At 46.1% G+C, this 22,377-nt stretch overlaps 1 protein-coding gene across 2 annotated transcripts in view; it reads right to left on the bottom strand.

The window, feature by feature from the left end:
- The window catches only part of IGF1R (insulin like growth factor 1 receptor), a 304,252-nt gene extending 282,557 nt beyond the window's left edge, over positions 1–21,695 (bottom strand). For both annotated transcript variants that reach the window (XM_041753582.1, XM_041753584.1), the window contains exon 1: positions 21,493–21,695. In XM_041753582.1, the coding sequence (XP_041609516.1) occupies positions 21,493–21,586 (94 nt within the window). In that variant the 5' untranslated portion in view covers positions 21,587–21,695. The remainder of the gene's footprint in view (positions 1–21,492) is intronic.
- Positions 21,696–22,377: the final 682 nt, after the last annotated feature.

Genomic DNA, 22,377 nt, shown 5'->3' with positions numbered 1-22,377 from the left:
CTACCAGGGCTTGTAAAATAGTCCCAATTATTTTTCTATAGAAATCAAACATACCACCTCTACTAGATTATATTAGATGACAGGTTTTTAAAAATGTTTATCTAGATGGAAAGCGAAGGAAAAAAAAGAAGGAAATAAAGTCATTTCTACTTGCTCCTGTCAGATATGATAATTTGGGAAGGCTTTTTCTCCCCAGCATCCCAATAAATGTGCCATAACCAAACTCGAAAATACAAACTGGAGTGGAATGAGGACTTGCACGGATTACACTAGGAAGGAGCCACAGAGGACCCCCAGACTAGCCCTCTCTCATGTTCTCCACTAGATATTCACCACAATCTCCCTGAAAAGGCCCTGGGTTATTTCACAAAGACCACCAGCCTCCAGTTTATAAAATTTTAATTTAGTATAAATAAGAGAGCTAGTCTTTAATAAATTCTTTTTGCTCTCAGAAAAATACTAAAGATTCCCAAAACCATTCCCAATTTGCTGCCAGCCCCACCCCACCCCTACTACTACCTCGATAAATCTTCCTCTCCCATCTTTTTCTTCAAGCCCCACTCCACAGTGTGAAAGTCCTGACCTCAGCCCACCCCCCACAGGTAGTAAAATACTTCGGGTCCTCCAAGTACCTCTTCCATAAAGCTTCCAGGATCTCTCTGGACATTACAATCTCTTCCTCAACTTCCACAGCCCTTCCCGAGCCTGCTCATTCTGTTCTCACTCATAAGAAGGTCATCATCCCAGCAGGTATGCACTCCTTACCTTCTCAACTACACCACAAAGTCTTTTTAGGGCAGGGGCTGCACTTTAGACACCTGTCTACTTCCAGCAGGTCTCTGAATATCCAGACACTCCAACCTCTCTTCAGCTCCTACTAAACCAGATTCTCTCTACCTAGTTCAGCTCAGCCTCCCTTGGGTCCCTGTTATGCCTTCCTCTACCTTGTCTGCTCTGCAGTAAAAGCAACACTAAATCCTTCTACTCTCTTGCTCACAGCAGCCAAATCCAAATGGTATCATCAGCCCATGTTCTCAGGGCACCCCATATCAGTGGACCTGGGCCATCACCCCTGCCAGGAGACAGAGCTCCCCTCCATGCCCAGTGCAGCTTCCTGACCAGGCCACCAACCTCCAAGGCCACACTCAGGATGCAAAGCTGGGATCCCTGGGTGGCTACACTGCCTGGGCAGGCATCCTGCCATTTGCACACCTGTGTGTGGAATGAGGACTTGGCAAGGCTGCTGAGCCAACTAAGGAAAGGTGGGAGTGAGTGCCTCCCCACTGCCTCAGGGAAGTCGAGGTGGAATTCATAGAGCCAAGAAAAGAGGGGTCCCAGAGTTCCTGCTGCTATGATGCTGTCATCACACTCCAACCACACATCTAGCCCTCAAACTCGCTGCCTATCAGCTGCAAAGAATCCACAGAAGCAGCCATGCATACAGGACCCTCAGGACAACCTCCTGAGCCAGACTAGGAAAAGGTGCAAATTCAGAGCCCAAGGCGAAAGAAAGAAAAAGAACGAAAGAAAGAAAGAGGATCAAGAATTCCTCACATTCACAGAATATTCAAACGATAGTGGGGGTGAAGTTCAGGGCGGAAAGAGGAGGGGATTACTTCATGGGGGCTTATAACCCCTTCATCTGATCACACCCTGTTTGATGGCAAAGGTGGTTCCAGAAGGCACATTAAGTGCTCCTTGCTGGTTCTAGGTCGGTCGGCAGGGAAAAGAGACTAACATGCTCCCAAGGAAGCCCAGCCTGTTGATAGCAACCGACAGGCTGGGATCCTCACGGGCAGAAGCCTTAAGACTGTCTTTATCCGTCTCTAAACTGCTTGCAGGATTAACAGGAAGGCTTGATCGATACTGATTTTACCATCATGGGAGTGACTCACCATTAAATCCTACCCAGCTTAAAACTCAGCTGTGAACAGAAACAAAACAACATAATAGCAGGGTCTGATTTAAAATAGCAAGTATGACTTGTAAACAGTTAATGCTTATAAACAATGAACAATCACCTCCGCAGCCTTCTGGATGTGCTGAGACTTGGAAGCACCACCAAGCGCTCTGAAGTGGGCTGCAGTCCTCCACAGACCCCACCTCCCACCCCGCCCTACCGCCCCCCAACCCCCAATGCTGGAGTCAGGTTTACAAAACAGACCCTGGGGAAGTAGAGCTGAACGCCTTTGAACTGGATTCCATACATCCAATAGGTGTGTGCTCACCAAGGAACTGAGCTTTCAAACACTCAAAGTTCAGCTGTTCCGGAGTATAATTCTCCTCTATATAGCTACTGCAGAGTTTAAAAGCGGCAACTTCTTTGTCCAAAAGTGGGGGAAATGGGGTCATTTCCTGTGAGATTTCCCAGTAATTGTATTCCTCTCAAGCACTACTCACTTTCAGGAAAGCAACGGGCCACACAGAAGACAAACTATACATTTCAAGCATTTGACCAGAGTATCAGAAGGGTGAATATGCTGAGGGCCATTTTGAAAATGTGTACTTTCAGGTACTGGACTCCACTGAATTTTTTTCTAAATTGATCGGTAAACAACCCTCAAAATGGGCCCAAAATCTGTATACAAACAGTCCTGATCTTGAGAAGCCTGAACTATTGCTCATTCATCTGCATTTATGCTGAAGCCCTGAACACCCCAATGGGATTGGAAATAGAAGGTGGGAGCCTTGGTGAGGTGACCAGGCATAGATGAGGTCATAAGGATGGGCCCCAAGGATGGGGTGAGTGTCCTTAGAAGAAGAGGAAGAGACCAGAACGGTCTATCCCCCTCCCCCTCTACCACATGAGGGTACAACAAAATGGCCATCTGTAAGGAAGTGGGCCCTCGTCAGACACTGGATCTGCCAGTACCCTGCTCCTGGACTTCCTGCCTCCAGAACTGTGAGAAATAAATGTCTGTTGTTTAAGCCATCCATCTATGGTAATTTATTAGAGCAGCCCGAGCTGACACAGGCATCCCCACTCACAGCTCCATGTGAGCTTGTCACCAGCCTGGGGAAAAGGCACACATGCCACCCCCCTCTTGTCAGGGGACCACACCGCCCACTCAGGGAAAGATGGGTCACTCAGGCTTCTGAGGCTTCCTTCCGAGATGCAGGGGAAAATGCCAGGCCAACTTCCAGACCCAGATGAGCCACGGCAGTCAGCCTCCTCCCTCCCACAGAGCCCAGAACAAGGGGCTGCTACTCTCAGTGGGGTTGAAGAAAATTCTTGCAGCCAAATGGGCTCAGCTATGTCCCAGTCTCACTGGAATGGAGTAGATCCAGGCCTGAGCCATGATTCCTGGTTAACTAGAGGGTGACAACTCAGTAAAAAGAACCAGACACTCTTGGGGTGAAATAATGGACAAGTAGACATGGCCTTCGACATGCACCACATGTCCTGTGCCGTACAGCAACATGCCCCCTGGAGCCTCAGTTTCTCCTTATGTAAAGTGAAGACTCTGGCTCTTCTGTTCTTTTGAGATGCTCCCATTTTTTGCCTCCAGAGGTCAATCCCTTTCCTTCTAGGCTCCCTCTGTCATGGGGGAGTCTGTGAGCAATTAAAAAAAAAAAATATTTGAACTGTCAAAACAAATGAAAAACTTCCAGTATAATCAGTGAGGGGACCAAATATCTAAACAAATCTCTCTTCTGGAAAAATAAGGAAATGAAAAGCAATTACACGTCACATGGCTGATTAGTAATAAATTTCATTTGTGACTAGACGGCATGAAAGTCTGACTCCTGACTTACTTTCCCTGAGAAGAAAACATTATCTGCGATACTCTCTTATTGTGGAAAACAAACCCATCTCCAGTGACTCAGCCCAAATCAACGTTTTTGGTGAGGCCTCCCCTGACCTCACATGTCCTCTACTGTGCTCCCATAATACGTGCAAAACCCCTGGCTTGCCTCCTCCCCCATGGCCACCCTGGGCAGGAGTTGGGTCTTCTCAAATCTGTCCCCCACCTCCCCACTGTCTCACGTGGTATATGCTCGCAATTGAATCAATCAAGAAATAAGGTGTTCTTTCTATTGTAAAATAAAGGCAACACAAAATTTACTATTTTGGCCATTTTTAAGTGCATGATTCAGTGTCCAGAAAGACATTCACACTGTTGCACAATTACCACCACCACCACCAAACTCTTCATCCTACAAAACTTAAAACTCTAAATCCATTAGAAACTAAGTTCCCCTTTGCCTCTCCCCTTGGCCCCTGGCAACTGCCATTCTACTTTGTCTCTACAAATCTGACAACTCTAGTTACCTCATATAAGCGGAATGATACATATTTGGTTTTTCGTGTCTAGCTTTTTTCACTTAGCCTAATGTCCCCAGGGTTCATCCATGTTGTGGCCTGTGTCTGAATCTCCTTGTCAAGGCTGCATAATATTCCATTGCGTGTATATGTCACATTTTGTTTAACCATTCAACAACTGATGGACGCTCAGGTTGCTTCCACCTTTTGGCCACTGCAAATTTATTATGAGCTGCTGTGAACACGGGTATGCAAAAATCTGTTCAGTTCCAGGCTTTCAATTCTTTGAGGTTTATACAAAAGTAAGGTTGCTGGATAAGAATGTAGTTCTACATTTAATTTTTTGAGGAACTGCCATACTGTTTTTCCACTGTGACTACAGCATTTACATTCCTAGCAGCAATGCACCAAGGTTCCAATTTCTTTACATCCTTGCCAACACTTGTTATTTTCAATTTTTTTTTGATAATCACCATCCTAATGGGTGTGAAGTGGCTCTGATTTGCATTTCCCTAATGACGAGTATTGTGAGCATCTTTTCATGTCCTTATAAGAAATACGTCTTAAACCAAAGGAATGAACTCCTTCTCCTTCTCAGAGAGCTTTTTCTCACAAAAGAAAAGCACCATCACTTCCTTTGAGTTTACTAAGTTGATTAAGTGGTTCCAATTCAAAATACATTTCCCTTGGAAACACCACCATAGGGGATGGTCCCCTAGCAAGACCACCCAAGCCCACCTCCTGAAAGAAGACTAAGCCTGAATCCCAATCCTGGGAAGTAAAAACCCTATACAACCAAAGATTGCAGACCAAGAGGACAATTCCTCCTCACTGTCCCAGAGGAAGGCTCACCAGCAAACATTTACTAACCAGGTGCCACTTCTTTCCTTTTTTTTTTTTTTTTTTTTTTTTTCTCCAGAGAGAGAGAGACCGTGAATAAGTAGGAGGCGGGACAGAGGGGGAGAGAGAATCTTAAGCAGACTCCACAGCCAGGATAGAGCCCAATACAGGGCTTGATCTCGTGGTTCTGAGATCATGCCTGACCTGAAATCAAGAATCAGACATCCAACCAACCAAGCCATACAGGCACCCCACCAGGTGCCATTTCTGCAGCTGGCTTCCCATTGCCTGACTAAAGCCTTCTCTGGCAGTCCCAGGCCCCAGACTCTCAGGACTACCACATCTGCAAGTAGCCCTCAAACAATAAGGGGCATAGATTCTCAATTTTCCCTACTTCCAAACTGAAATATTTTAATTAGTTTTTCTAGATATATATCGTGCTTTTTGAACCTTATGTCCTAAATTTAGCCTGGGGATAGCACTCTCAGCACCAACTACTCATGTCCTTGACCAGGCAGATCTTGTTCTTCCCTAGAAGGCCACATGATACCTCATCACCTGGCTCTCCCTGAGGGAGGAAGAGTGCTGCGAAGTACGCTGTTCATACTACCATGTGAATGACTCATCTCTGTCATTTGGCCTGACTTATGGACTTTTGGGGGGGGATCCAAATAATCCCTCTCCTGGCAGAGAATGTTTTGTGCCCTTCCACAGAGGCAGAAGGGTATCAGGAAGAGAGAGAAACCCAAAGGAGAGAGGTGCATTTTTATCCCCAGAGACAGAGAGGCTGGACAGAGCACTTCTGAAATGCCTCTAGGTAAAACGAAGCTTGAGAATTTTTTTTTTTTTAAGATTTTGTTTGTTTATTCATGAGAAACACAGAAAGAGAGAGAGAGTGTGTGTGTCAGAGACACAGGCAGAGGGAGAAGCAGGCTCCATGCAGGGAGCCCGATGTGGGACTCGATCCCAGGACTCCGGGATCACACCCTGAGCCAAAGGCAGACTCTCAATTCCTGTGCCACCCAGGGATAAGCTCAAGAATATTAACGTGAAGGTCAAAAAAGACAAATGTGGAAAGAGTGAAACACAGGAATCATACACAACCAGGAAGGCACTGATTTAAATAAACAACCTCTAATGTGTAGATCCTCCAACCTTAAGGACAGTAACAGTCAATCCCTAATGCTCATGGCAGACACTCTGTTCTAAGGGATTTATGAGTATTCATTCATGAACACTCGTAACCATCCTCTGAGAGGAATGTCCTTCATCTCCCATTTCACAGATGACAGAGCTGGGGCAGACAGAGTAAATCAGGTGTCCCAGGCACAGCACAGCTGTAGACTTCTTGTTTTGAGAGGTCCCAGGCTCTAATTCAAATCTTGAAATGGAACCTAGACCATCAGGCACAACTGGGGGGGAAAGCACCCAGCATATGGAAGAAGGTCTACTTTCCAAATGAAGAAAACACAGACCCTGTTGAGATACTTAGGCTCTACTTACTCAAACAGTAGAAGATGATTAAAAATTCAGAATTCACTATCCTGATAGCAGAAGAAATACAGAAATCCCCTAGGGCCACATGATGTCACCTTCCCAGGAAACCTCCTGCATTACTGTGTTTTGTAATGTTATTTGTCTAGTGAAAACAGTTCCAGTCATAGAACAGGCAGCACGAATCTACTAGCACCAATCGCAGGTTAAGGACTGATGATTGTTTCTCATCAAGAACTATGCCATGTGCCCAGTAGGACTTAAAAATATAAATCAACAGGAGTTAAAAAACACCAGCAGCAAAGCCCAGACCTGGACGCAAAGTTGGCATCCTCTTTCAAACAAATCATTTCTCATTCCTCTCAGCCTGTGCGGTGAGGGTTGGAAATAGCCTGCAAGGTCTGCCAGTACTGCCAGGGGGGTGGGGGTGGGCAGGTCAGGGGCCCCTCTCTGGCCATCCCAACCACAGGAAGCCAAGGCCAGATCCAAGTGAGGTCCACCCGATCCAGCTCAGGTGGAAACAAGGGTCATCTTTCACCTGGCCTCCCTAGAAAGTTAAAAAGCAGGTGCCCTGGTGATTGATTGGAGAGTGCCCCCTGGAAAGGTTTCACTTTGAGAGTCAATGTGGAGGCTGCATTATGACCACAGTTTGTTATTTATTTATAAGACTTTACTTATTCACGAGAGACACACAGAGAGAGGCAGAGACATAGGCAGGAGGAGAAGTAGGCTCCCTGTGGGGGAGCCTGATGCGGGACTTGATCCCAGGACCCCGGGATCACGACCTGAGCCGGTACCCGTTGGGCCCCTGGTGAAGGTAAGGGCTCCTCCACGGGAGTTTTTCTGCAGGCCAGGGCAGCAGTTTCCAAAGGTCTCTGCTGTGTCAACTACCTCATTGGAGACTGATCCTCCTGCGTCTCCGTCATCTACACCTTCCCTGGTACCCCAACCCTGACCCAGGCAAGAGGCCAGAGCAGCCTCCCCAGCACCCTTCTACCAGTCAGCTCCAGGGTTCAAAGAGCTTCAGAGCTCCCCACTCCCTACCCATTGTTGAGTCCCTTCATGGGTCCACTGGTGTTAAGGCCCAGGCCCAGTGAGTACTGCCACCCCCTCAGCCAACCACCAAGGGCCCTGCTCACCTGGAGTGCTACCCCCTGGAACCCTGAGTCAGACTCCCTGATGCTTCTCAAATCCCCCTACAGCTCACACACATCTCTGCAGCCTTAGTCAGTGTCCATTATTAAGCACTGAACACACATGCCTGGGACCATTCACCAGAATCTGACTCTCCCCAACTGGAGAGTAAGCCTCCTGAGAGCAGGGTGAGAGCAGTACACATGTTTTCCATATGCACTCAGAGGAGCTGAGGTCATCGGAGGCCTTGATGTCAGAAGCTGGGCTTCATAACCTCCCCACCTCCTACCTTGTACCTCTCCTTTAAAAAAAAAAATTATTTGAGAGAAAGAGTCACAGCACAAGGGGAGGCGAAGGAACAGAGGAAGAGGGGCAAGCAGACTCTGCTGAACAGGGGAGCCCAACACGGGACTCGATCCCAGGACCCTGGGATCATGACTTGAGCTCAAGTCAAGAGTCGCATGCTTCACTGCCTGAGCCCCCAGGTGCGACCCTCCCTTAGATGGGATATCACCTTGAATGTTAAGGATCCACAGGAGCCAGCCTGGTTCGGTTAAAGTCAACTTCTCTTGTGGCTCAGAGAGACAGCCTGTTAGTAGTTCCAGAGGCTGAGCTGAGGCTCAGACTTTATGGGTTTCAAACACTTCATTGTAGATAAGGGAAAGGAGGTCCACCCTCGAGTGATGATGCCCAATGCCGGGGAGAAAGCCAGAGGCTACAAGCCCTGGAGAGAGGCCAGCAGGACCACCAAGGCATATGGAAAAGACCCAGATAAAAACACACCTTTGTTGGATGTGCTCTATCTGCCAGTTCTGCTGGGCATCTCAGGTATGTTATTGCTAATCTATCATCCCAAGTATCCCAAACTGCAGATGGGGACACTGAAGCCTGTAGCTCCTGTGCAGCATGCCTCCCTGCATCAGAGAGAGGGAGGCAGAGAGGTGTTTGAGGAGATGGGGCTTCAAAAGCAGTGCTCCACACACGCAAACCCCACTAACAGGGGCAGATGAAAGGCAGGTGCTGTACTGGCTTGTCCCGGTGAGACCACATCCACCCTGTCAAACATTCACATGGCAATTTTATATAAGACATTCTTTTACAAGGTACGCTTGAAATTAACGTGCCAGGTTCAAATGATTAGGTTTACATTTTCTGTAAGAAATATCTCGCCTCAAAAAAAAGAAGAAGAAGAAGAAGAAGAAGAAGAAGAAGAAGAAGAAGAAGAAGAAGAAGAAGAAGAAGAAGAAAAGAAATAACCCGCCTCACCAGTCTCCTTGGGAGCACTAAGCTTTTAAGGATAATTTCTTAGGTGTTAATTAGTTTCAGGAGTCCTCTTCACACCATCCCAAACAAGTCAACTTCCAGAGCCAGGGGTCAAGAAGCTGACTTCACTTTCACTGGTTCCACGATGAGACCAGTCAAAAGCCTTGCCAGAGCCCAAAAGGAAAGGGTGGCACTCAAGGGATGAGGGGCTTTTAGGATTGGCTGCTATCCCTGTCAGGATCCAAGGCAAAAATTCCCCGGCCTCACCAAGAAAACAGTGCAAGAAACAGAAGCACACATATGTTCACAGTATTTCTGCTGGTTCCAAGTAGACCTTCCGAAGAACTCCATCTCTTTCTATCTTGTGTCTTGGGGATCTGAAGGCTGTAAAGGTCATGAGAAATGACCCAGGCCTGCCCTGTGATTTTGGAGAATGAGACCAAGCAGTCAGCAGCTGCAGAGGAGGCAGCATCCACCTGGCCCCAAGACTCCACCCAGGTCCTCAGCATCAGGCTACACCTGTACCACACAGCATAACACAGCCTGGCTGCTTGTGTCCAGTCAGGCATCCGGCATCACCACAGTTTACAAGTGGCCCACTACCAACAACTGGTGGTAATGAAGGACTCACAAAATCCTATCTGTAGGGAACTTACAGAACATGGTCTCCCTTCACAGAGATGGGGCAGCCTTGACACAGGGCTGGACTCACAAATAGCCTTTCCAGGAGTTTTAAGATTTTTGTTCACCTCCAATGTGCAAAAAGCCTGATGAAAGAATGATTTTAAAGATAATTTTATTGCATTCAACTTCTACATAGTAGTAACTAGCATGATAAAATGTTTCTGCTGGCAGGAGCTATAATGAAAAGATGATGATGAATTTGTTGTACGAGTGCTTCAAAGTGCATGGGAGGGGGAAGGGGGAGGGAATTTATCCCCCAAAGAAATTTTCTGTTTGAGGTCTTCCTATGTACCAGACACCAGGCCATGTGCTGGGAATTCAGAGATGACCAAGGTACCATTCCCCTCCTCAAACACTGGGAGAAACAATATAGGGGAAATATACTAGTAGAGCTACAGAGTGTCACCAGGCCACCCTGAATGCAGAATCAGGGCTATCAGGGTGAAATAGTAGCTAATGCTCAAAGCAGCTTTCCAGAGGGCAAACTGGTAACAGAGTTGTTTTAAGCAGAGGGGCTTCCACCAGCCAAGGCAGAGACTTGAATGAGTACAGCCTGTTTGAGACAGAGCTGAAGGAGTCGTTCAAAACATCTGAGATGATGATACACTGCAGTCCTCTCTTGGCCAAAGAAATGATTTCCAAATTAAAAATAATAAAAAGCAATCATGGGGAAACTAGAAACTTTCAAGATGTAAAGAAGAATAATCACCTATACACTAAGAGTTGTCTCCGCTAAGGAAGTGAGAAAGTGAGTTCTCAAAATACCAAAAAAGCATGAAACCAAACACAGAAAAATACTTAACAAAATACATATGATGTAAGACCTGACACCAGTAACCAAAGTGTCTGTTCTCCATTAGGAATTCTGACTGAACATTTTTTAAATAAATATAAATTAAAAAGCTGTTATTTATTTGAGAGAAAGGGAGAACCAGTAGGGGGGAGTGGCAGAGGGAGAAGGAGAAGCAGGCTCCCCACTGAGTAGGGAGTCCAATGCAGGGCTTGAACCCAGGACTCTGGTATCATGACCTGAGCCTAAGGCAGACGCTTAACAGACTGAGCCACCCAGGCACCCCACTGGTGAATATCTTAACTACATTAAAATTGCCCAAGGCAACATCTGTAAGAATGATAATTAAAGTTTTACCACATATTTCAGTAGAGCAATGGGAAGTAAATCTTGCTTTGTTTTTCAAAATGAATTAGTAAGTTTTTTTAATATCTCTAATCTCAAAAGAAATGTTTTAGAACTTTTTATTTCTTTATTTGGGATTTTTTTTAAAAAAGATTTTATTTGTTCATTTGAAATAAAGAGAGAGAAAGCATGAGGGGGGGCAAAGGTAGAGGGGGAAGCAGGCTCCCCACCATGCAGGAAGCCTGACACAAGTCTTGATCTCAGGACCCCAGGATCATGACACTTCACCAAGTGAGCCACCCAGCCTCCTCAGAACTTTTTATTTATTAAAGTCCTGTAAAATCATCTTAAATTCTGAATTGTGAAAGGTACACTAGATATAACTCTGCCAAAGTTGTTTACATCACTTAGGAAGACCTTAATTGTAGCTAATTCTTATATAGCAATCTTAATCCAAAGCCATATCCCAATGGTTTCTACAGATGCCTGCAGTCCCCACATTTTCCTGGAACTGGTTCCCAGGAACCAAGCCAGAATGCAAAATCTACAGCACCAGCACCGGGAAGTGTGTGTGAGTGAAGTCGGGAAGGAGGAGGAGATTGCGATCTTCATCCATCGGGCACCAGCTCAGTTAAATAAGTCACCAAAGAGGTTGAATTTCTTTTCTGGCCACTAGGTGTCGCCTACGCATTAGTGAGGTGGGCAAAGCACACTGGCCACTTCAAAGGTGCTGGCAGAAATGGACAACTGAAGAATTAGGGGAGAAAGCAAAATAAAGAGATCTCTGAACTGGAAGGTGAACTACAGCAGTTTACCACTATCAGCTGAAAAAAGGCAAAGTCCTACTACTGAGCTTTAACGAGTAAAATGCATCTTGTTAAGCACTTTAGCAAAATTAAGTTTTTTTTTTTAAAAGATCCTATTTATTTATTCATGAGAGACACAGAGACATAGGCAGAGGGAGAAGCAGGTTCCATGCAGGGAACCCGATATGGGACTCGATCCCGGGACTCCAGGATCACACCCTGGGCCGAAGGCAGACGCTAAACCGCTGAGCCACCCAGGGATCCCCAAAATTAAGTTTTATTGTAGAACATGTATTAAGCACCTACTATATGTCAGGCTTTATATCCATCACATGTAAATGACAAGGGCAGTCAAATATCTAGTGTGTCCTATATTTCTAGCACTATCCAAAGAACACCTCTGTTCAGGAACGTCACATCCATAAGAGTAGTAGTAACAAGCTGAATTCTGAGCGGCTTAGTATATGTCAGCCTCTGTTCTAAGCACTTGGCATATGTATTAATTCACTTAATTTTTATAAAGGATGTATTAAGTAGGTCCTACTAAAATCATAGTTTCACAGACAAGGAAGCTGAGGCACAGGAAGATTAAGCAATTTGCCTGAGAGCTTAGCTACGGAGGACCTGAGATTCAAACAAGCTCTTTGGTTCCACTGCTCTCTACAGCTTCATAAAATGACAACAGCTCAGGTACAAGACAAAACAAATCACCACTGTTAACTAGCACAGTAGTGGTTACGAACTCAAGTGGAGTCAGGGGGAAGTTAGGTCTACAGAAGTTAGAGTAATCTGAAAAGCTTCATGAAAGAAGAGGAATCTGAGTTAGAAATGAAAGGGTGTCATCTCAAATCTATCAAAACCACAGAACAAGGGAAATGAATTTCCTGACTTAGCATTCCACCTTTAGATAGCTACCATCTGTGGGGCACCTGGGGGAGTTCAGTGGGTTAAGTGTCTGCCTTTGACTCAGGCTTTGACTCAGGTCGTGATCCAGGGGTCCTGGGATGAGCCCTGCATCAGGCTCCCTGCTCAGCAGGGAGTCTGCTTCTCCCTCTCCCTCTGCCCCTCCCCCCTGCTTATGCATGCTCTCTTTGGCTCTCACTTTCTCAAATAAATTAAAGTAAAAATCTTCAGATACCTACCATCCTGTCCTTATTTTATAGATCTGAAACCTAGAGAGTTTTAAAAATAAAAACTACATCCCAATTTTTCTGATTCTAGTTTTCTAAATATGTTAGAAAGTGTTTTTATGTTGTTGTTTAATGAGAAAAGGAGAAAATTTCCCAGCTATTTTAAATGTCTACATTTCTGTTGAGACTCAAAAAAATAACTTGTTCACAGCCAAAGACCTAATTGGCAGCAAAGAAGAAACCAGAACCAGGTGACTTTGCTGTGCCCTAGAGTAGCACTTGCTACTATTTGATATGAGGGTAGCAGAGCAGCAAAAAGGAAAAACATTCCAGACGATGAACGCAGCAGGAACAAAACCATGGAGACAGGGATGGCATGGCTTATTTACTGCAAAGCTCAAGCATGGGTGCTGGGAATTAACACAGGATCCCTACCGCAAAGTCATACTAAGGATTTATCACAGCCCATACCGAGGAGCCTTGGACTCACTTATTGGACCACAATGCAGCACTACAAAAGGCACACTATGAGAATTTGAAGCTGGATGATCTAGCAAACCAGAGAGAGGGCACAGGAGTCAAAGTGGTGGCTCAAAGGCCAGCTGAGCATCTCTCTAGAGAGACGATGCAGGCCTGGCCTTGGACTAGGGTGGAGCCAGAATCAGGAGCAAATCTGAATGATTTCAAGGGACTCAGTGAGGTAGAAAGCAAACATTCAATTAACCAGTCTCCCCAGAAAAGAAGGAGTTGAAGAACTAAAATTTAACTAAAAATTCCATCCTGATCCAATACTCGTTGCTGGAAATATTATTGAGGTACATGTTAGAAAGAAAAATCCAAATATATCTCCCAACCATTTAAAGCAATGATATCAAAATAATTTCCTGTAACCAAACTATACCATGTTGCGACCTAACATATGCCGTGAACTCATTATCCACAGAAACCAGACAACAGAACTAAGGAAAGCTGAACAGCAGATCTTCCTCTATCACTGGTCTCTTTGTTCATTTGTTTTCATGGCAATCTGTGCTTCTCTTTCAAATTCTGAGTCTGTGAGCTTGTGTATTATCCCACAATTATGAGACCCCGGAAAAGAAGATGGAGAGAATAAATTCAGGACAACGCAGATAAATCTGAGCCCACATCTGATGAAGATTTTACAATCTAAATAAAGCTAATGACTTAGAAAACTGTTTGCCACCTGATACAGCCAGATGGATCATGGACCTCACACCTTGGCTTTCTCTATGCTTCCAACTTTTTCCCGGGAAGTTATTAAATGTCACTCAGATACTTCAAATTTGGGGAAGCCTGTTATGCATAAATTCATCTCTCCCTAATTAGCGTCAGACTTCTGTTCCTTAACTATTAACTAAAACTATTAACTAAAGTTTGCCTAACCCAAATTGGTGCTGTCTTATTTACTTTGTCAAATTTTTTTTAAGATTTTATTTATTTGAGAGAGAGCACAAGCAGGGGGGCAGCAGGCTGAGGAAGAAGGAAAAGCAAGCTTCCCACTGAGCAGGAAGCCTGGTGTGGGACTCGATCCCAGGACCCTGAGATCATGACCTGAGCCAAAGACAGACACTTAACTGACTGAGCCACCGAAGCACCCCTCAAGTATATATTTCCAATAACCAATTTTATAGAAACAAACCACCCACTAACTATATTTTACAGGAGAGGATAAGCTGAAGGTAGGCATCCAAAATATCTCAGGAAAATTTAAAAGTTTTGCTCTATAATACATTTATACTTTAAGGCTGTCAAAATATATTTGTTCTCCCATGTCAAGAGTAATTTAAACAGCAGTATGCATACACCTGAATTACCAAACTGACAAATAATCCCAAAGCTAGTTTAAGGAAAGCTAGTGCCAGGTTAAAAAGAAAGTAGCCATACAAAAATATACAAGACAGAAACAATAACTCATTTAAAACTGTCAGAATTTGAATGAATGGATGGAAAACACAATTCTGAACAAGCAGCATTTTTATGATATTATTATTACTGAAGTAGATGTCTGTCTTGTTAAGAGGTCTAAAACAGTGAGGAGTGAGATAAAAGAATAAAGTTTCACAAGAACCTTCTGGACCAGGAATAGTATACTTCTAAAGTCTTTAAATATAAATGCTTTTTAAAAAGAAATCCAGACTATTATAATGTAAGCAATTTAAGGCAGGCATAGCTCTCTCTTGGCAGTATTTGGTGGCACCAGTCATATGCACCCCCATGTGGATAAGCCACCAACTATTTCAGATAAGAAAGTATGAGCTGCAAGACCATCAGCCATCATATATGAGCAAAGTCACTCAACTCCATGGACGCATTCCCAGCAACTTATAAAGTAAGCCATCACCAGCACTAACCAAGGAGAGGATAAATATGAGAGTAAAGTCAGCCCCCCCATCCCTACTTAACTTTTCTCAGTCATAAATAACAGTAACAATACACTGTAAAAGTCACTGCAATGGTAGGCATTCACCCTTCATCATAAAAGAAACTACTTGCTGTTGTGTTCTGGTAAAATCTGAATAGCAATCTCTAAGTTTAAAAAGTCTTGTAGCCAGGGCACAAAAAAAGAAAGAAAAATGACAGCCTTGCTTGCTAGTTTGTTTCCTTAATGTTCTAAGTAAACAAAGCAAGTGATTACTATGGTTTGATTTATACCTTTAAAAACGTACATAAAATATTTTATGCTATTGGAATGAATTTTTAAACATAAAGACCTGAGTCCAGTAAGTGTTCAATGTGCATTTACTGAGAAAGCCATAGGAGGGAAAAAATAAAACTATTTATCAATTCAAGTAAAGAAATATTTAAGATTTTCAAATGGATCCACTTCAGAAGCCGTATAAAGTTGGCAATAACTGAAAAAAAAAAGTAGGAAAATCTTTAAGACTGATATCTGAGGCTTTGTGACATGAGTAAAACTGATGCTTTCAAAGTGGAAAACAATCTAGTCTTCAAACAAAAGTTCAGAAGTCTCAAAATCAAAGGAATTGTTACTATTTCAGTCAAAAAAGGCCGCCACAATTCAACAAAAGAAACAAACTTCACCATGCCAAGAGAATATGCATTTATTGCAGTAACAACCTGACTTGTTTTTCAAGATCCTGTGTTTACTGATCATTTTATACACATACCCCTTTCTCAGAACAAATCAGTTTTTACTGATCCTTGGAGGTGGGAGGGGGAAGTGTAACACATATCTCCCAGTTTTAACCTTTCCAAATACTGAAAATCAGTTATGTTCCCCAAATGTCAACAAGTCTCAGTGTGCACAAACATCAGGACTGTTGCACGTACTGCCCCCTCACCACCTTAAGTTAACAGGAAAACCTTCTCTTGATAATCTGATGCCAAACACCGTTTTCAAGGACAGGTCAGAATGCTTCATTCATTATTCACTTTGTTGTCTTTAGAGTGTTCAGAATTTTCCTTCAGAAAATTTCTCAGAGAAATTGAGAAACTATACCTCAATCACATGTGCAACCATTATATATTTAGTACAGTTGAGAGGAGTGCATCTCTTGGACTCAGCACCTGTCCTAGGTTGGCTAAGAAAAGCTGCTCAAAGCAAGTTGGCTGGCAGGCAAAGATACCTGTTCATATGATTTTTAAATGAGTTTTGAAAACAAATTGAAGTAAACCACAACCCAGAGAGAAACATGGCTTCTATTTTTTATGATTAAAGAAAGATTTCAAGGTTTAGTTTCCTCAATCTTCTTCTTACCCCTTCACACCTTTAAAAACCGCAAGCTCTTTTAAATATGAAGCCTTACAATTAAGAAATTTCCTAATAATTTCCAGAAAGCTAAGCAATGTGTAAATCCAGAACAGTTTTGAAATAAGTTCCATCTTCCTTACAACTCAAAACATGCCATGCAACATTCATGTACACACCTGTAACTCCTCAAATTTTGGCAAAAGGTAACTGTAACACTCACACTTTTAATCACAATTGTCATAACCAAGGTTCTAAAAAAGCAATGAGCCTGTGCAAAATGGGTAAATGTGTCCTATGCGTGACACTGCAGTAGAAGGTAATATGTTAAGGTGGCAAAAATGGTACAACACAGACCTTTTTAAAAAGATTTTTAACTAAGTTGAAAGAGACAGCATGAGTGAGAGGGAGGAACAAAGGCAGAGGGAGAAGCACACTCCCCACTGAGCAGAGAGCCCAATGAGGGGGGCTCCATCCCAGGACCCAGAGATTATGACCTGAGCCTAAGGCAGATGCTCAGCCTCAACTGAATGAGCCACCCTGATGCCCCTACAAAACAGACCTTTAAAGAAGACTCAGCAACACTGGTTTACTTCACATCTTAAGTCTATAGAAATGTTCTTAAAGGGCCTTTAAAATGCTGTTTGCTGTCAGTTTGAAAAGTGCCTATCCTGTGCTGAGTCTAAAAAAGATGAATTTCTAAGCAACTTTATTTCATGCAGGAGTTTATAAAATGCCCCCAAGGACAAAAGCAAAGTCCTCTCTCTTTTTTAGTTTCTGCATCGCCTAGCATTGGGCCCAGCTTTCATACAGAAGGTGCCTAATAAGTGCTAGCTGGATTCAGTTGCTTCTTATAGCACATTCTCACAAAACAAATGAAACCAGATTTAAAAGGAAGCTACAATCCCTTAGGGGCTCCCCTTGGCAAAACTCTAAGGCAACAAGTGAAAATGATACAGTTGATTTTCATTATGGCCCTGATCTTGCAACAATAAGGACAGGAAACATTTTTATTAGTAAACAAAGCCTTAGACAAAGACCAAAAACAAATGTAAACAACAATTATTCTCTACAGCTTTTCCGATTAAAAGGCCAAGGTAAACCTGGAAAAAGGCATTACAGTTTACAAGCAAAATTGCCTTTGCTGTATTTTTAAATCTTTTGTTCCATAAGAAATTTTAAATTCAAAAAAGAAAAAAATGCCTCTATGCCTGCAACCACTGCTATCTCTCATAAAGACTGTTTCCTGCTCAAATTCTGGAGCCCTTTAAAAAAAAATAAAATAAGCAACAAAGAAAAACCCACCACATTCATCTTCGATCTTTACTACCAGAGTAGTTAACATGGGATGTCAGAAAAAGAAAGTAGAAATTCTTTACCATCTTAAAACAGTACATTCCTTCTTTGTTGGAAAACATATGTAAGAAAACTGGAAGTACAAAAAAAGCCATCCAGACTCGGCTCCTAAACTTTAATCTTGGAAGGACCAACTTTATTTCAGATGCAGTGAAGGATTTTACTGTCACAAATCTGACTTTCACTAGCATTTGTGTTTCTTTAATCCAACCCCCTAATCCTTAGCTTGAGCTATGTGGAACCAAGATTTCTTTTCCCCCGTCCACTTCTCCGGAGACTAAAAAAAGATCTGAATCTTTTCAGATCCCTGGTGCTGATACAGCATCAGCCATTGGTCTGTTGCACTGCTATAGAGCAAGGATCTGAAAAACTCCATAAATTAAAAAAAAAAAAAAGAAGAAGAAGAAGAAAAAAGAAAAAAACAGACACCAACTTGCTGGAAAATTTTACTTCATAATTTAATCTAATCTCTATGTTCAAAGGAACAGAATGCATTCTTGTCGACCTTCGCAAAGCTCTTACAGAAAAACACAATAGGTTTATTAGGATATAATTTGCATGCCATACAAGTCACTAATTTAAAGTGTACAATTCAACGGGTTTTAGTACGTTTGGAGTTGTACAACCATCACCACGATCTAATTTTAGAACATTTTCATCACCCCCAAAAGAAACCCCATACCCGTTAAGTCATTCCCTGTCCCTCCACACACACACACACACACACACACACGTGTGTGTGTGTGTGTGTGTGTGTGTGTGCCCCCACCACTAATCTACTTTCAGTATCTACGGATTTGCTCATTCTGGGCTTCATATAAATGGAATCATACAGTATGTGGTCTTTGTGACTTCTTTCAGCACCTTAAGGGTTCTTTCAATCAACCTTAGCACATTTCTTATGGTTGGATTTTTCTAATCTTTCTGACATATCAAACATCTAACCTTTTAAACTTCAAATCCTGACCCACACCCTATCCCTTAGAGAGTCTATACTATAATTTGCTATTTAGGTTCTTTCCAAACTTCTTATTCTGGGCTCTTCCTCCGGTAATAAAACACAAACTTCTTTAAGCACTAACCTTTCACATACCTATATTTCTCTGACAATAGGATATAACTGTGCCGGGGGCAGAAAGATGACTCAATCCTCTTAATGAGATGGCCACAATATTATTTGAAGTGCATGTGGATTTAAAAAAAGAAGAAAGAGAAGCCATCAGATGATCTGGCTATCACTTATAACTTCCAAGACTCCCTTATTTAGATGCTGTTCACATTATGTTGATCCAAAACAAGCATGTCTGCATGACTTCACCTGCCTCAAAAACTTCTAAATCTTCTAGGTTGAAGATTTAAAAGAAAACCACCCTACTACTGTAGGTTTCAGTGCTCAAAGAGTAAACACTAATCCTTAAATATGCCAACACAAAAAAAATAATAAATATGCCAACGCAATAAGAACCACCATCATCCCAATTTTTATCACTGTACTAGACAGCCCGAAGAATACCTCTCTCTGATTGGATTCAGTAGTTTATTTCCATCAGCTAAGTCTTCTAGCACCTTTCTGACTGAAAAGTGAACACAGGCTAACACTGAGCTTAGCATTTTCTCTTGAAAACTCCAAAACCATGAGAAGGAGCAGACGCTGAGTGAGGACTTGGACAAACCAAATCAGGACTCAGGGTGCCTTCTGGTCATCCCTCGGGTTTTCAGGAACCAACAACTTTCAGGGGATCCTTGAGAAAAACTCTGGTCTCTCGGCGTCATGAAAAATGCCTCTTCTCCCCCTGTTTTCTTAAGAAGGAGTCGGCTTTTCACAAAGAGTATTTTTCATGAAAATCGCTCCAAACAAGAAGACATCCTATTTTAAAATGCCCGACTCCTTCCTCGAGAAGCAGGGCCATCCCTGGTGTCGTGAATTTCAGAACTTACTAACATTAAAAAAAAAAAACAAAACAAAACTGGAGACATCACGCGTTTCAGTAGCATGCCATAAAAAGAATGGATTGGCTCTCCTGTGGCTTCTCAACTGTAGTTAGCTTTCGGAGGCTAGAAACCCTCTCCTTTCCCCCCAAACACCATCTGTAATCCTTAGAAAGGAGCCGAAAGCCTTTCGTCCAATCCAGGGAGCTGAAAGTTTAGAAAACAAAGAGCAGGAGAGCTCAGATTTGGGGAAGGTCCGGCCTCAATCTGAGGCTTACTCCGTGTAGTAAACACTAATTCTTTAAAAGAAATCTCCTCTTACTCCACCGTGGACTCACTTCTTACAAGACACTTCAAGAGGGGGTTGTTTGCACAAACAGCCTTTCCGAATCGCGCCCTCCCCGCCCCCCGCCGCCTCCCGATTCTCCCCCTCACTCTTCGAGGCTCAGTCGCGATTTTTTTTTTCAAAGCTAATTGGCACCACCTGCATACCCTCGGCAGACACTACTCACCAACACACCCTCACCGTTCGCAGCCCCGGTTCTCCGACTGCGCTTAAACTTTAATCGTGCCCAAATTACCCTACCACCGCGAACACGTCGGTGAGGCTCGCTCCAGGTCTGCCGGAGCCCGGGCCCCCTCCCGTCTCCTCCTGCACTCACCGCGGGGCCCCAAGTCCTCCCTCGCTCGCCCGCACTTCCCTACCCCCGTCCCACGCTCCACTAAAACAAAAGCTATCAGATTGCAAGTGATAGCGAGTGTGCAGCGATACCGCTTGTTAACTTCGTACAAAGGCAGTGCGGGGCGGGGGAGGTAGTGCCGCACCGCTCCGGCCGCAAACCCACAGCAAAACCGCGTCGCGGCCCCCGCCGCCCCCGCCGCCTCCGCGGCTCCGCGCACCACACCCCGCGCCCCGCGCCAGGCGCCCAGGTGCGCCCGAGCGGCCCCGCGGCCGAGCACGTGGGTGGGGACGCGCCGCGGCTCCGGCCGCACAGCCAGCCCCGCCGGGACCCAGGAGAGGCGTCCGCCGCCGGAGAGCCGGGGCTGCGCAGAGTCCCAGGGCCCTGGGGGCGCGCTCCCCGGGAAAGCCTGGGCCATGCGGAGCCCCCCGACCTTGCAGGCGAGGGGGGGTTCCCGCGCGGGAGGCCTCCCCCCAGCCCGGAGCCGCACGCACCGAGCAGCCTGCGGAACGCGCCCACGCGCGGCCGGACGCGACGAGGGGGGAGGGCCAGGAACCCACGCCGCCCGAGGGGCGAAGCGCGCCGGCTGCGAGGGCCGCGCCGGGAGGCCTGGAAACGTGTCCCGGGGCCGCGCGGCCTCCCCCGGAGCGCCCCCGCCCCCGCCCCCGCCCCGCGGCCGGGCCCCCGCCGCGCAGCCGGGCCCCCGCCGCGCCGGAGCTGTCACCGCGCGGGGCCGGGTGGGGGGTGTGCGCGGCGGGGCCCGGGCCGGCGCGAACTTCCCCGACGGGGTCCCGGCGCGGGCCGGGCCGCGGGGCAACGAGCGCCGCCCGAGACCGAGACCGAGACCGAGACGGAGACGGAGACCCGCGGCCCGCGAGGCAGGGCCCTTCCCGCGCGAGGGCGCGCCGAGCCCCCGCACACCCCCGGGCCCGACAGCTGCGACCGCGGCAACTCGGGTTTCGCAAACAGGGCGCAGCCCCCCGGAGGGAAAGTTCCCGCAGCGGCCGCGGGCGCGGGCGCGGGCGGCGGGCGCGGGCGGATACTCACTTTCTCCACTCGTCGGCCAGAGCGACAGCGCGGCGGAGAAGAACACGAGCCCCCACAGCGAGGTCGGGGACCCTCCTCCGGAGCCAGACTTCATTCCTTTTATTTGGGACGAAATTCCCCTCTCTCAAAAAAAAAAAAAAAAAATTTTTTTTTTTTTAAAAAAGAAAAAAAAAAGGAAAAGGAAAAAGAAACAGAAAAAAAAAAAAAAACGGGAAAGAAAAAGTCTCCAACTCAGTCTTCGCCCCCCCCGAAACGGGCGAAGGAAACAATACTCGGCAGGCGGCGCCGGCCGGGGACCCTCCGGGCGCGGGGCGGGCGGGCGCGGGGCGGGCGGCGGCCGGGGCGGCCCCTCAGCGCCGGCAGCCTCGGCCCAGGGCTCGGCGGAGTCGGGAACCCGAGGCGCTCCGGGGCGGGCTGTCGGCGTCGTCAGCCTCCATTTTCAAACCAGAGAGGCAGGAGGGGGGGAAACTGCACGGAAAGGGGGCAAAGCCCAAATTCGTCTCGGCGGAGAAAAACAAGCCCGACCCCGGGCGGAGGGGTGGCCGCCCGACAGCCGAGCCTCCGCGGCGGGAGGGCGCGACGCAGTTGGCGAGACCGCCCCGAGGTCCGGGTCGCGGGCGAGGCCGGCCGGGGGCAGAAATGCGGAGTAAAAATGAATGAGCGGCTCCCCCTCCTCCTCCGCTCGCCGCCGCCTCCTCCCTCAGCGCCGCCGCCGCCGCCGCCGCCGCCGCCGCCGCCGCCGCGAGCTCCTTCCCAAATCCAGAACACACACAAAGCGGCGGGCCGGCCGCGCCGCGCTCCGCACTCCCGCCGCGCCGCCCGGGCTCCGCGCCGGCCCCCGCCCGGCCCCCGCCCGGCCCCCGCCCGGCCCCGCCGGCCCCCGCC

The sequence above is a fragment of the Vulpes lagopus genome, chromosome 4 (assembly GCF_018345385.1).
Source record: "Vulpes lagopus strain Blue_001 chromosome 4, ASM1834538v1, whole genome shotgun sequence".
In the NCBI taxonomy this organism is placed as follows: Eukaryota; Metazoa; Chordata; class Mammalia; order Carnivora; family Canidae; genus Vulpes; species Vulpes lagopus.
This window is presented reverse-complemented; position numbering and strand designations above follow the sequence as displayed.